The sequence below is a fragment of the Solanum stenotomum genome, chromosome 1 (assembly GCF_019186545.1).
Source record: "Solanum stenotomum isolate F172 chromosome 1, ASM1918654v1, whole genome shotgun sequence".
NCBI classification, from domain to species: domain Eukaryota; kingdom Viridiplantae; phylum Streptophyta; class Magnoliopsida; order Solanales; family Solanaceae; genus Solanum; species Solanum stenotomum.
In genome coordinates, this window is record NC_064282.1 from 41,815,698 (window position 1) to 41,830,017 (window position 14,320).

Below are 14,320 nucleotides of genomic sequence, written 5' to 3' on the forward strand. Positions count from 1 at the left end.
GTATCTTAGCTTTTCATTAATCGCTTCTCCATCGACCTTATCATATCCTTCGCTAAAACTTCAACCATACTCATTATCAAACTCAAAACCACAAAAGAACGTATCATTACAATTAAGTTAGACGTCTATACACCCATTTCTCAAGTTTTATCCAGAAATTTTTAACCAATCTGATGAGCCCGTGACACTATTACCATAATCAGAGCAAAACTGATGAAATTACACGTCTCTGAACCCAATTCTCAACTCTCAAAAGATATATCTCTGTCCCTAGCAATTAAAATAAATATTGTTGTTCTCGCCTCTTTTCGAAGGCTAAACTACCTCCCACTAATTGCTCTCATTTATGACTCTAGTTCATTTCAATTCTATTCGCGCACTGTCTTAGCACCCCTTATAACTTTTCATGCAATCAAGCTATTCACCAATTGGTATCCAACCACAACCTTAAATACTTGCAAATTGTCATTACAATACAAAATCCGTTTAAACCAACAATCCTTATTATATAGTTGCACCTTTGTATAATCCATCATGAACTCTTATTCCCGTTATACTTAGTAGCCATTGCCATCATCTAGAAGTCAACCTTGTCATCGACATGACATCTCAAACCCACTATACCAATCAAATCCAAAGGACTAACTCACTTTTATACGTACTTTCTTACTAAAATTTCTAATTACCTTCACACAAGTATACTCGTTGGGAATTTCTTTACCCATGAGTTTGTCATCCTAATCTTGATCCACTTCCATGGGCCTAAGATGAAATCACCACTCTTTTAAACTCCTCGAGATACAATTCATAACCTAAACACATTAATATCGTACCAAAGATCCACCACTAAAAGCTTTCTTATAAATAATGCTTAACCCAAGCGTCCGTAGTAACGAACTAGTTGGTTTCTCAAATATGAATGCAACATCAAATCTTATTATATGAGTAGGTGATACAATTGATAACTCATTGAGTTGTTAGTATTCACACTAACAATCGACATATCCGTTTCCATATACCACTAGCAGCATATCGTGAAAGTCTGTTAAATCCACCACTAGAATACAACATACCCCTCGAGAAGATTGTACTCAAATAGCTTACATATTTCTGCCCATAAAATAACTACAATACACTATCAAATTCGTTCAGTCTCTCATCCAAAGTGATTCATTCGCAGATCAGGTCAATAGTATCAGTAACACACTCTATAAATCAAATCAAGTAAGCATCCATACTGTTGTAGTAGTCATATCATGGCCTTCTTTGATATATACACACAATATATAAAATCGTAGTAGAAATTCTAACCTCAAATGGTGCATCATTATTCTTATCATTTTCTAAGCAACCCATTCATGTTATGATAACTTTACTAATTGTAATTTCCAAAGTTACATGTCCATTATCTAGCCATCCATTTAATCATTCCACTTCCAATTGTTAAACCACTCTAATATCGTATATACCACACAAGTACTCTTCACTTTACTAGGGTAACTAACCTTACACAACCCCTTCAAATTGTTAAACATTCTAAATCTAACCAAACATCATTTCTATAAGTATATTATATTACTTCCACTTTAATACCAGATCTAACATTCAAACTACGCACGACATCAACCACTCATATGAGAAACCACGCACGAGTCATCATTAAAGTGAAAGTGAATAGAGTAAAGCGATAAGAATCAAAACCAGACCAAGTACGCTTGATAGAGATCCAAGAAGTCAAGATTTTTCCTAAAAGTCGTTATAGCCTCTCGAAGATAAGTACAGACGTCTCTGTACCAATCCTCGAGACTATACTTAGACTCGACTTGTAACCATGTGAGACCTATGAACCTGGGGCTCTAATACCATTTTGTCACGACCCAACAATGGATGTGATGGCACTCGTCTTAACCCACCAAGACAAGTCAACCTAAAACTCAACAATTACAATAAAATGCAGAAATTTTTATAATAAACTCAAATATACCCTCAAAATCTGGTTGTCACGTGTACAAGCCTCTAAAGTATTACAATTGAATCAAAAGAAAAATACAAGTCTCATATGACATTATTTCTAGAGTAGAACAAGATCATAAACAGAAGTAAGAAGGGTCGCTGAGAAGACAAACAACTACCTCACAAATCTCCCAGAAGCCTCGGAAAAGAAGAGAATAACAAGTACCACAAAAATCCAGGCTCGTAACCTACAAAAAATTGTAAAAGCAAGGGGTGAGTACCAAACCACACGGTACTCAGCAAGTAAACCTCTAAGCACGAGCTAAGGAAATAGAATACAACTACTCCTTACACCCCAACTGAACCTTCACAACTACAATCTATATAAAACCAGCCTAACCTAACAATTCACAATTTACAAAGCACATAGCTCAACACAACATTCTAACAATTTAATATCCTCAACAACAATACTCTAACAATTGCATATCCTCAACAACAAGATCAATATTCATCAGTCACAAGTTCCATAGAAAGGCACTCACAAGATCAGCAACACACAAGATCAAGTTCACCAATAATAAAGAAGTGCAATGCAATGAAATGCAATGTCAAGTATAGTGATGCATGTCTGACCTAATGATACACACCCGCTGTCTCTCAGTTCGGGATCCATGGGGGACATTTCTGTCCATGCATCCATCGCGGCGCGAGATACGACCCTCGATAATAGTAACCATCGCGGCTCACGATACGTCTCTCGAAATATAGTATCCGTCGCGGCGCGCGACACGTCCCTCGAAATATAGTATCCATCACGGCGCGCGATACGTCCCTCAAAATGGTACATCCTCTTTATTTTCTTATTCTTTCTCAATGCACATAACACTTGTCATAACCATGTCTCAGAACAATGCAAATGACATGTTCACACAAATAATGAGGAGATGACCATTTTCATAACATTGCACAATTCACAACAAGACAATCATGATACAACATCAACAATGATTCAACAAGCCTTTCAAACAATTCTCAACACATCACACAAACAATTGATCACATTGCCTTTTATTATCCTTTTTTCATCATTAGAATTAATCAATGTGGACAAGTCAACCCATCNGCCAATCAAAACGGGCTCTTAGTGTCTTTGAAGAAACTTTTAAAATGTCATGAATACAAATTTGTTTAACCAAAGAGATTTCAGTGTGTGCATATTAGCTCCAAAATTTCATGTTTTTTTTTTAATTTTTATTTTGAGCAATTTAATAACAATATCCATTTTTCTATAAGAATTAAAGAAATATTACCTTTGGATCTTTCACAATAGGAGTCTTCATTCCAGATAGTGATTCCATTGCATTGTAAATCTCATTCACTTTTCCTGTAGTTATATCCTTAGTTGTCACACTTCTGTGGCAACAAATAAAAAAAATAAAAAAATTCACGTTAGATCAAAAAAATTGAAAAATATTATTTCTAAGAGAATGAAGTCTTCAAATGACATCCACACTGACTATCAGCCCAACTTGGTTGAATCTAGCTTATTTGTATCGCGTTCACGTGAATTCAATATTTTAATTTATATATAAGAATTTACTAAAATTGTAACAATGAGTAGATATGAACACATAACTTTAAACATATAATAGGTTTAATGTTTAAAATCTTAAAAATTAAATTCATAATATTAAAATCTTGAATCTGCCTCTGCAATCACTTCCCGATACTACCATCACCATCACCCTAACACCCCTACCCCAACTCCATAGTATTTTCCTAGATTTCATACAGATATATTTTGAGATAATATTTTTTGGTTTCTACTTATTTACCAACAAACACAAAAATAAATCACATATTTTTCATAGAAAACATTTTCCTTCATACCAAACATACCCCTATACCATACACATCTTTTATATTTTGGTTTTTGGTCAAGCTGTAGAGGGCAGTGGTGAAGCCAGAAATTTCATGAAAGGTGTCCAGAAATTGCACAACAAAAGGTCTTTTTAAAAAGGAAAAAAATTGTTGCTAGTGAGATTCGAACATGCGATCACTAACTCATTCAAGTGTTTGAAACCCATTAAAAAGATCTAAAATCACTGGGATACAAACCTATTATATCAAGGGCATCCAAAATATGTTATTTAATCACTTTCGTGTATCATTTTACGTATATATACAATATTTTTTCCCGACGAAGGGTGTCCAATTGGACACCCTGAGTTGCATGTGCCTACGCCCCTGGTAGAGGGTATCGCGAGACAGCCTGAAGCAGAGGGAAAACTACGAGGTATGCTATTGCTTAGTGTAGCTTTTATGTTTCTCTAACAAAAAACAAATAATTGGAAGGAGGAAGGAATTTATAATATAAAGTGCAAATTTACCTATCCCAACGTCCATTGATCTCACAAATTGTCTTTGAAGTTGAAGTGACAAAAATCTTGCCTTTAATTGATCTATATCCTTTGTTGCTTAAGAAAGAAGCTCCTTGGTAACATAAATCAGCTTGAAGATCACTTTCTTCACACTTAATTGTTATATTTCCAATCCAATCAACACCAGGATATGGAAGAAGTTTAATCACCAATTTTGGTGAGTTCATCACATAATTTTCTTGTTTATTTAGAAGCCTCAACTCCTTTTTTCCATGTACCTCAGTTACAATTTTTGTACCTATGGCATATTGAAATCGTCCGTCTTTTAGTAAACGTATAAATAGTGTATAATAAACAATCCAATTATTATGCAAAAGAACTCAAAAAAAGAAACTGTTTGAGTTAAATTTGGGACAAAGAATTTATATATAGATGTTAAATGAAAGATTTTTATTTGAATGGCTAAAGTACAATTTTTGAGAAAGCTATTTTATAGATTCTTTGAGAATAACGAATTAAAACAGAATCTAATTCATGTTCATGTTAACAGAAGAGGAGATTCAATACTAAGACGTTTAGGAGAAAAGGTTGACCTAAGAAAATCCAAATTATTCTCTTTCCTTTTGTTAATTGAAGAAATAATTAGAAAAAATAAAACAAAGTATAAAAAATGAAAGAAAAGAATATAAAGATTGGTTAAAATAATTAATAGTACCATAGAACTTTGGGACAGGATTATGGCACCATATCATTTCAATATTCTCTTTCTCATCAGTTGCATGAAGAGCAGTCACTGATGGATGGTGGGACACCTAAAATAATAAAACACCAAATTTAGATTTTTTTTTCAACAATCAATTTCTCATAAAAATGTGTCTTTTTTTCTTTCAATTATGAGACAGAAAACATACTATAAATACCAAATGTGAGATCCTTTTATTAAAAAAAAATAAAAATTCTTAAACTTCAAACCATTATGAAACCGTAGTACGGAATTCTAACAAAGGCGATATAGTACTCAACAAGACTCGAGCCCGAACAGAAAAACTGGCCTAATTGATTTGGGTTCGCAATCGGCCCATTTGTCATCTCTTTAGAAGAATGAAGACAACATCAAAGACTAAGCCCAGCTGCAACAAGGCCCACAACTTCATGGGTAATGAAACTTCTAGATTTTAAAGGGAAATTTACATTAATCCCACTAGTTTAGGAGTTAGTTACTTAGAAATACTCTATTTTACGATATTACGAATCTTACAAGATTTTAGTCCGTTCAGATACGTCCAGATACATGTATCTCTGAATACATAAGATCAAAATTAGGTGTAATTTGTTCTAGGTACACTGTATCTAAATGAATTCCCATATATCTGGGATACATAACAAATCTCGTTCGCCTCCCTCCCCTCCCATCTCGCTCGCCACTCTCCAATGTATCTGGGACACCAGATATATGCAAATCACACCAGATACATGTATCTAGTATGATTCGCATGTATCTGGGATACATAACAAATCTCGCTCATCTCTCTCCTTATTTTAGTATATCTGGTAGCAAAATACATGTATCTAAGTATATCTTCCTCAATTTATATTAGGAAACTCTTAATTAGTGGTCAGAAACATAATATTATAAAAGTATGTAGTTAATTCAAATAAAATTTATAATATGTCCAGACTTCTCTTAGTTAAAATTTAATTATCTCACTAACCTCCTTCTAATAGAAAGAATGAAATTACAAGTAGTATTGAACTTCAAACATAAGAAGCCAAGGTGGATTAAGGAACTTCACAAATTCCAATAACTTGACAAATCACTTTATGTGTTTCACTATGTGAAAAGTACTACTACATATACTATAATTCATAGTTCATGTAAATATGTGGTACCGGCATCTAACTCAACCCCAAAAGTTAGCTCATGAGGGGAAAATTGACCAAGTAAATATAAGGAGACCACCAGTCCATTCTCCAATCAATATGGAATTTTTACCCACTCTAACAGTTCAAACATTTAAAATAGGAAATACATACTTTTATGAGGAGAGGTAATAATACAAAATCTATTATCTTTAGTTATTACTATCACAAGAAAGTCGTTAATATCTCTAAAGAAAACTATGTACAATTGAAAGATATAAAGAAGTTATTTTCAATAGATTTTCGCCTCAGAAAAAATATTTTTTAAGCAATCACGTATTATAAATCAATTAAATGAGAATATTTCTATACCTGTTCCAAGAGGACATTGAGAGAGGCTCTAGAGACATGATGAGTCTCACCAAGAATAGGATTATAAGGAGCCACACCAAACATTAAAGGCCTCAAAGTGGATATGCTCCAACCCACCACTGATTTCAACCTTTCAAGTGAATTCTCCCCTTTTCCACACTTGCTTAACATGTCATTGTTGATACAATACACTTGTTCCCCATAGCATTGCAGCTGTGATTTTGGGAGGTTGAATAATGGAGGTAGCTGAAATTACATTCCCCCCCAAAAAAAGACTTCAATTATCAATAAAAATAAGTCATAAAACTTCAAGCATGATCAAATTGAGCATGATGTGTATAATTAAAAGAGGTGATATATGTTATGTGAATAACGTATCTGCATAGTGAATGCTTGAGAACACGTTCAACGCATTTTCAGAATTTAAATTGAAAGTATCTAATAATTAGAACGTTATTTTATCATGTATTCATGTGCTCAATTGAAACAGATCATAATTTAAATGTTTAAGTCAAATACACTCACAAGTTTAAGAGGCTATTGATGTATGTACTCTATCATAATAGGAATACTTTATTATATGTTCAGATACTTAATTGAAACAAGTCTTAATACAAGTATCTAATTGAAATGTTACTAGCAAGTTTAACAAGCTATTGAGGTATTCTACATTTCTTTTATTATTTTTGAAACTAACTCCAAATAACGTTAACAATTGATTCGAATTAATTTATAGTCACATGCCTAATTTTTATTTTATTTTTGTTTACTGTTTAACATTTGACAATGTTCTTTTATTGATTGGATTTTATTGCAATTTCAACTAACATGATTGTTATGGATTAGGTAGATTATAACTTTTTTCCATTTTGTTGTTCCTCTTTCCTTGCCAATAAATGATTCTCAACCTAAACAATTGAAGTAGATACTTGAAGAAAAATAAAGTTGGGGACCAAACTAAAAATATAATGTGTCCTAAATCCTAATTGATGATTAATTATATATCTGTTATTAACACAGATGAAAATCTTGCTGGGAGCACCATCTCTGAATAGGCCCTGCAGTGCACGATTCAAATTTAGTCGAAGTTTCAATGTGAACTTCGGACACCAGATGGGAAACCAAAAAAATTATACATCTTTTTTTTTTTTAGTACTATTTAGTGAATTGAAACAACAAAGATAGTGTATAATTCTAAAACCGAACCGTTAAGAACTAAAAATCAGTGAACCAATTACTAACATCTCACTGAATTAGTTATCGCTTTATAGTGTGTTCATAAATAAAAAATCAATAGATTGAAGCAGTAATACAAAAAAAATCAAACCAAACCAGTCGATAAGCGATTATTAAAATAAAAACTTGCCTGAATACGTGTGAGATCAGATCCTGGCCGTACACTGCTGAAAAGGCTTAAAATTCGTTGGAGCAGATTAGGTGCTCTGTAGTCAGCATCTTTTGATTCCTCCTCCAATGATAAGGGTGCTGTTAGAATAACCCTTGGCCCCACTTCTCCTTCTATAACCTACACCCACACACATACAAAAAAAAAAATTATTTTTATTCTTACAAAATTTATAATTATTTTTTATAAATTTTCCTTAAATTAGTATGTGTTTAGTATCACTATTTTATGGTTAGGTGTATGAACAAAGTCGCATGTCGAAAGTCGATAAGAAAAAAATGTTAGATAAAATATAATGATACTCTTAATAGAGTATATTTACGTTGCTTAATAATTGATATCAGAGCTAATGATTTGACAAGACGAGTATTGTCAGAATGATGATGGGAGTTCGATTGATTTGATGTATTTGCCAGTCTGTGGGCGGATTTATTAATTATACATTTACTATGTATAATAGAGATGTAAACGCAAAAAAGAAGATAGACTTAATGGCTATATAATACACTTGATTAATATGATTGAAACATAGTGAATCTCCAGATAAACCTAAGGTTTATTATGATGGATCATCTCAAGATTGTTGCGTGTAAAAAAAAAAAGTCTATAATTAAAAGTTGATATGAAAAAGAAGTTATTTATAAAGTTTATGTTTACCAAAAGCAAATTCTAGAACAATTTAATTGTATTTCCCAACTCAAACTATGTTCTCTATCATTTGAAAATAATAATAAAAAAAGACATTAATTAGTGCAAGTACTCTCCAAAGAGAAAAAACCCAAAACAGGAAGCATAGAGAAAGTAATAGGATCTTCCTACTTTGTTTGCGTCTCAATTACTATTATTTACCAACTCCACCACATAAAAAGGATACTAATGCCTAATCTAAAATTAATTAAAGTCAAACTAATTAGGTCATAAATAGAGGTGACAAAATCAAATCAAACATGTGAAATCTGTTCAAGTTTGTGCGGATTATTGACTCATCCGTTTATTAGTTCAATCCATTTCAGTTCAATTCATTTCAACCTATTAAAAATTAGGTTGACATATAGGTTGTTCAAATCGACTCATGAAAAATCTTATCAAAATTTTATTTAATATGTTATATATAGCTATAATAGAAAAAAAAATATTAGGTACTAAAAATTGTATAAAAGAATAAAATAAAAAACAATTAAAACTCAATAAAAATTGAACAGATTGGATTACGAATCCGTTTCAATCCAAATAACTTTTAAGCTTCAAATTATTTTGACTTATTCAAATTCAGTCCGATCCCATCATTTACCACCTCTAGTTATGAATGGTGAAACAAATATAATTACTATTGAATCTAACAATGAAGATACATCAAAGGGATGAAAACTAGAAATTTTCTTGTAGCCACAAGAAGAAATCACAATGTTTAAATTCTATGTACTGATAGTAACTAAAAAAGAAATAATAAAATTAATAATATATTTTATTAACGATAGATTAGTGATAAATTATATTCAAAAATAATATTATATTAGCTAAAGACTATTTGGCAACAAACTAGCGATAAACTTCATAGTTAATTCTTATGTTTTTTTTTGTAGCAAGTGTAGAAATTAGATCATCTAAATGATATTTACATGCAATTGTACTTTGATTAAAAAAAAAGTAAGAGTAATAATCTGATAAATAAGACAAACATAATTATTTGTTATAATAGGTTAACATATAAAGATATACTTCATACATCTTTTTTTTTTTTTTATATTCAAGTTTCAAATTATCTAAACTGAAAAATACTACTCCTAGGATACTGTGCCAGCTCTGCCTAAATATAATGAATCAGGTTAAAAAAGTGATTAGCAGAAGAGCTAAATTGCTGGAGAAAAATACCCACAAAAGAAGCAATCCTAAATTAAAAATATCACTAACTTCCAGAAGAAATTAAGAAAAAATATTAATTAATTAATTAATTAGTACTTAACTTAATATTAGTGTTGTTATCCAAGCATAAATATTCCAATTGAATAATTTATTATTTAAGCATAGTATATATATTGGCCTTTAGTAATTGTTCTCTACTTAAGCATTGTGAACATTTCTTTAAAGGTGTGTTTGGTACCAAAAAAATAAAAAAAATTCCAGAAAATAAATTTTTGAAATTAAGTAGGTTTTTTATTCATCTTTTAATATTCGGCAAGTAATTAAACAATTATTATTACAAAAGTATTTATATACAATTTAGTAAAACATTTTGGGAGTGGGGAATGGAGGTTCAGGATGGTCTGACGGAGCCAAGATTAGAAGTTTGGGGGTTCACAAGTTAATATACATAATTTTTTCAAATTTTCTCTTACAAATATAGGGTCTACGAAAAAGCTGATGGGTTCGTCTGAACCCACCTAGCTTCGCCTTTGAGGATGGAGCGGGTTATGAGGACGTTAGGTGGGTAGGTAAGGAGGAGATAATAGACTTAAAATATCATTTATAAAACTTTTTTTTTTTGGGAAAGTTATTTTCCTCTTTTTATAAAAAATATTTTTTGTAACATGCCATCATGAGAAAAATTAAAAAAATATATTTTCCTCCTTACCAAATATATGCTAAATTTGAGTTTTTTCGTGAAAAATATCCTAAAAGAAGTTTAGATATTTTAAACCATTTGATCACCACCAAATAAAGGAAGAAAAAAGAGAGAGAATTAAAAAGATTCCAAACTTTTTGAAATATCAGAAAGTGTATCAAACTTTTTTCTTTTCTCCATAAAAGAAATTAAAAAGAGCAAAACAAGAAAAAGTTGGGGGAAAAAAGGGAACTAAGACGTGCACGAAAAAGAACACATCAAAAGAAGAGAAGAATTAAAAAAATAAATAAAAAATATCACAATCTTAGTTGATTTTTAAAAAAATAAAATATCATTGACTATTAATCACTAAATTAGTATTTTAGTTTAATTTCAAACATTAATCGATAATGTCGTAGAGTCACTACCCAAAAAAAAATAGAATTAGCCCCAAACTTCGTCAATTAAAAAATTGATTATATATCGTTAGTCGTCCCTAATAAAATTAACGATAAATTTTACATTTAACAACATAATTCGTCAATAATTAAATTATATCTTTTTTAATAGTGAGTATAATAGTCTATGAACACTCGTTCAAATAATTTTAAAATTTAAAATTTATGAATTATATAATAATTCAAATCAATATATATAATGTTATTAGGTTAAGACTTTAAATAAATATTAAATTCACCTGAACCCTGTTAACTTAGAAGGGCATCTCCAACCCAAACATCAAATTTTACACTAAATTTGATGTCAACATTATTTTAGTGTAAATCAACTCCAACCCACTGCACCAAATTTTACATAAAAAAATATTTTCTCTCTCATCATTATTATATTATAATTTCTTATTTCATTTATATTTTCTTATTTCATAAAACAAATTCTTTCTAAAACATTCACCATATATAATTTATATTATTTTCTTTTATAGTCGTTTGATAAAAAAATATTTTATACCATAATTTTTTAAATAATACAAATTGCTAGCAAATATTGGATGGTATTGTTGATCCAAATGTTCGTGAATTTCTTCGACAAGAACAAATTCGAATAATGGAAAAAAGAAGTCAACAATTTTAGCAGCCGCAACCACAATCAAAACAATTTTCGACCCCATACAATCCATATTTTAATAGTATTGGTGGATCTGGAAAGAATCTGCCAGATTATTAAGTTATTGTTGTAATTTTTTCGAATTATTATGTTTTATTGTACTTTTTAAAATTACTATGTATTATATATTTCAATTTTGATGTATGTCAATTACTACTCTGTTGAATGTTTATTATTTTTGGTTATTTTTAAGTACACTGTATTATTTGTTTAATAATTTATATGTTTGCATTTTTTAATTTTGTTGAAGGTTAATTGTAGTTATATTCAATTATAATTTATAGTAGAACTAACATAAATTTAATTTCTTTAAAAATTCATATATAGAAAATTAATTTATAAAAAAAACTAACTTTTATATCTAAAATTAATATTATAAAAATATTACATAAAAAATAATTAAATATACAAGAGATTTAATTAAAACATACCATTTATATAATGTTTAATTAAAAGTTTTGTATATGAAATAATATTAAAATACTTAATAAAGTGAATTTGGTGTGATGAATAGTGTTACACCAAATTTGGTGTAATACTAATCAGTACTCACACACCAAAATGGTGTAAAATTTGGTGTTGGATTGAAGCTCCAAAACACTAAATTTTACATCAAATAAAAATTTGGTGTTAAATCGGAGATGGTCTAAGTCAAGTCTACCTGTAATATATGATGCAAGCAATTTTGTGACAATACTTATAACTTATAATAGCAAAGAAATAGTCATCAAAAAGAATAATTATGATACACCAACTTTTGTCGTACTATTTTTAATTTCTCTTTATTTAATATTCCTTTCGTAAATTGAGTAGTCCAAAAAAAGAAAAAAAGAAAAAATATGGATTCCCCAGAAAACTTACTTCATTTTCAAATGGCATAATAATTGAACATAGAAATTAAAATCTAATTATATTCAAAACATACGATAACAATGTATTGAACACAATCTCAAGAAAGTAAAATTTCAAAAGGGTGTAACGTGTACACAATCTTATCTCCATCTAGTCCAATTGAAAAGATACAACAACAACAAGGTCATTGCACAAATAAAATCTGAACAAAGTGTTGTATACGCAAACTCATGAAATTGAAAAGATAAAACACTAACAAAAATAATAACATATACAATGTAATCAGACAGATAAAATCGATATAGAGAGGATCATGATGATGTATACGTAATCTTAGAGGTCGGGAAAATTTAAATGATTACGATATAAATAAAGAGAGAAGGAAGAAGAAGTTACCATTGAAGGATGATGAGAAGATGTTGGCTAAGAAATAGTTGTTGTGTAGAGAGAGATAGTAATTATAATAATAAAATATCGAAGAAAGAGAGAAAAAATTATGAAGTGAATTTAACAAAGCAAAAAATGGGTGGTTTATATGGGTTTTGGACTTCGGAGTGCAGGCTACGTGGCTTGTTCCTTCTTCCTAGGGCCTCCTTTGTCGTTCAGATTGATTTGAAATTAAAATTTTATTTAAATATTTATATATAAAAAAAAAAAATTAAAAATATGAAATTTATGAAAAATATTTTAAGATACTAAATTTTTATATGATTTTATTATTGAGTAAATCATAGTTTATAAATAGAATATCGAGATATTCTAAAGAGCTGAATTAATTAGCATATCATATATATATTTGTGTTTTTCTTATAAATAAATGTTTGTGATTATATGTTATTATAAATTTTTAAATTAAATATGTATAATTTACAACGATTCATTGATTCAACGAATCAATAATTGTAGTAACTCTAGCTATTCTTTAAGTTTTATATTTTAAAAAAAATTTAAATCATAACTTGGGATTTGAACTCCTAGCTTTTGGGAACTTTTGAAATTTGAAATCGAAATTGAAATTTTTGGGTATATCTCATAAATTAGCACTTATTTTAAATAAAATTTAAAAAATCTTTGAATCGTGGTCCGAAATCTCATTTCTAAACTCCTACAAAGTTTTCTTTTAGTTTTTTTTTTAAGTTTCTCGTTGAAGTTATGATGTTTAAAATACAATTAAGGAAGGCATTCTTATTAATTAAAAAACAACTTATTAATCACGACTCACGCCAAAATTTTTAATTAAGAATAAAAAAACTCTTCTATCACATCATAATTCTTGTGACTCTCTCTCTTTTTCATGGGAAACGAACATGCTTTTCTTTTTCTTTTTTCAGATTTGTTATCTTATTTGCTTTTTGCACCAAAGGATTTAGTTGACATTTAAACACACAAATAAAAAAGTGTACTAAAAGAAGAAGTTGTAAAAGATATTCAAAAAGTTGAAGTCACACTTAGGTATGAGTTTAATTTGAAAAAAAGTTAGAAGTTTTGTAGTGGAAAATTCACTTGAAAATTGGTCAAAATCATTTTTTGAACTTGAAACTCATTTTCAATTATTTTTTTTAGGTAGAAAAAGTGTTTGAGTTTGAGTTTAAGATTTTAAACTTTAGAAGTTTGAGTTTCACACTAGAAGTTTCAGGTAGAAAAAGTGTTTATTTTTTAAAAAAAATTAAATATTTGATTGAGTTTTTGGAAAGAAATAAGTGTTCATTTGCAGTAACAAAAGTTATTTTACATAAGATAAAAAAAATAATAGTTTTTTTTCAAAAGTACTTTTCTGAAAAGCAATTTTGAGAAAAGTAAAATATAGAAGCACTTTTAAAAGTTTTG

The 14,320-nt window shown here is 29.5% G+C and overlaps 1 protein-coding gene across 2 annotated transcripts; it reads right to left on the bottom strand.

Annotated features, from left to right (window-relative positions):
* Window positions 1-3,246: 3,246 nt before the first annotated feature.
* On the bottom strand, window positions 3,247-12,959 carry LOC125874620 (oxysterol-binding protein-related protein 4B-like). Of its 2 annotated transcripts, none has more exons than XM_049555561.1 (6): window positions 12,890-12,959; window positions 7,936-8,094; window positions 6,570-6,815; window positions 5,053-5,149; window positions 4,347-4,635; window positions 3,247-3,366 (listed from the first exon to the last, which is right to left on the bottom strand). In XM_049555561.1, the coding sequence occupies exons 1-6, from the start codon at window positions 12,890-12,892 to the stop codon at window positions 3,252-3,254; spliced, it is 909 nt and encodes a 302-aa protein (XP_049411518.1). In that variant the 5' UTR covers window positions 12,893-12,959; the 3' UTR covers window positions 3,247-3,251. The 2 variants fall into 2 exon arrangements, with proteins under 2 accessions (XP_049411518.1, XP_049411507.1); XM_049555550.1 differs by having other exon boundaries at window positions 3,247-3,369; window positions 12,890-12,907.
* Between the last annotated feature and the right edge of the window lie 1,361 nt (window positions 12,960-14,320).

Coding starts and splice junctions, on each gene's coding strand:
- LOC125874620 (XM_049555550.1), bottom strand. Junction 6,816..7,935: donor CTGATCTCACACGTATTCAG/GCAAGTTTTTAT, acceptor ATGTAATTTCAG/CTACCTCCATTATTCAACCT. Junction 5,150..6,569: donor TCAATGTCCTCTTGGAACAG/GTATAGAAATAT, acceptor TTATTATTTTAG/GTGTCCCACCATCCATCAGT.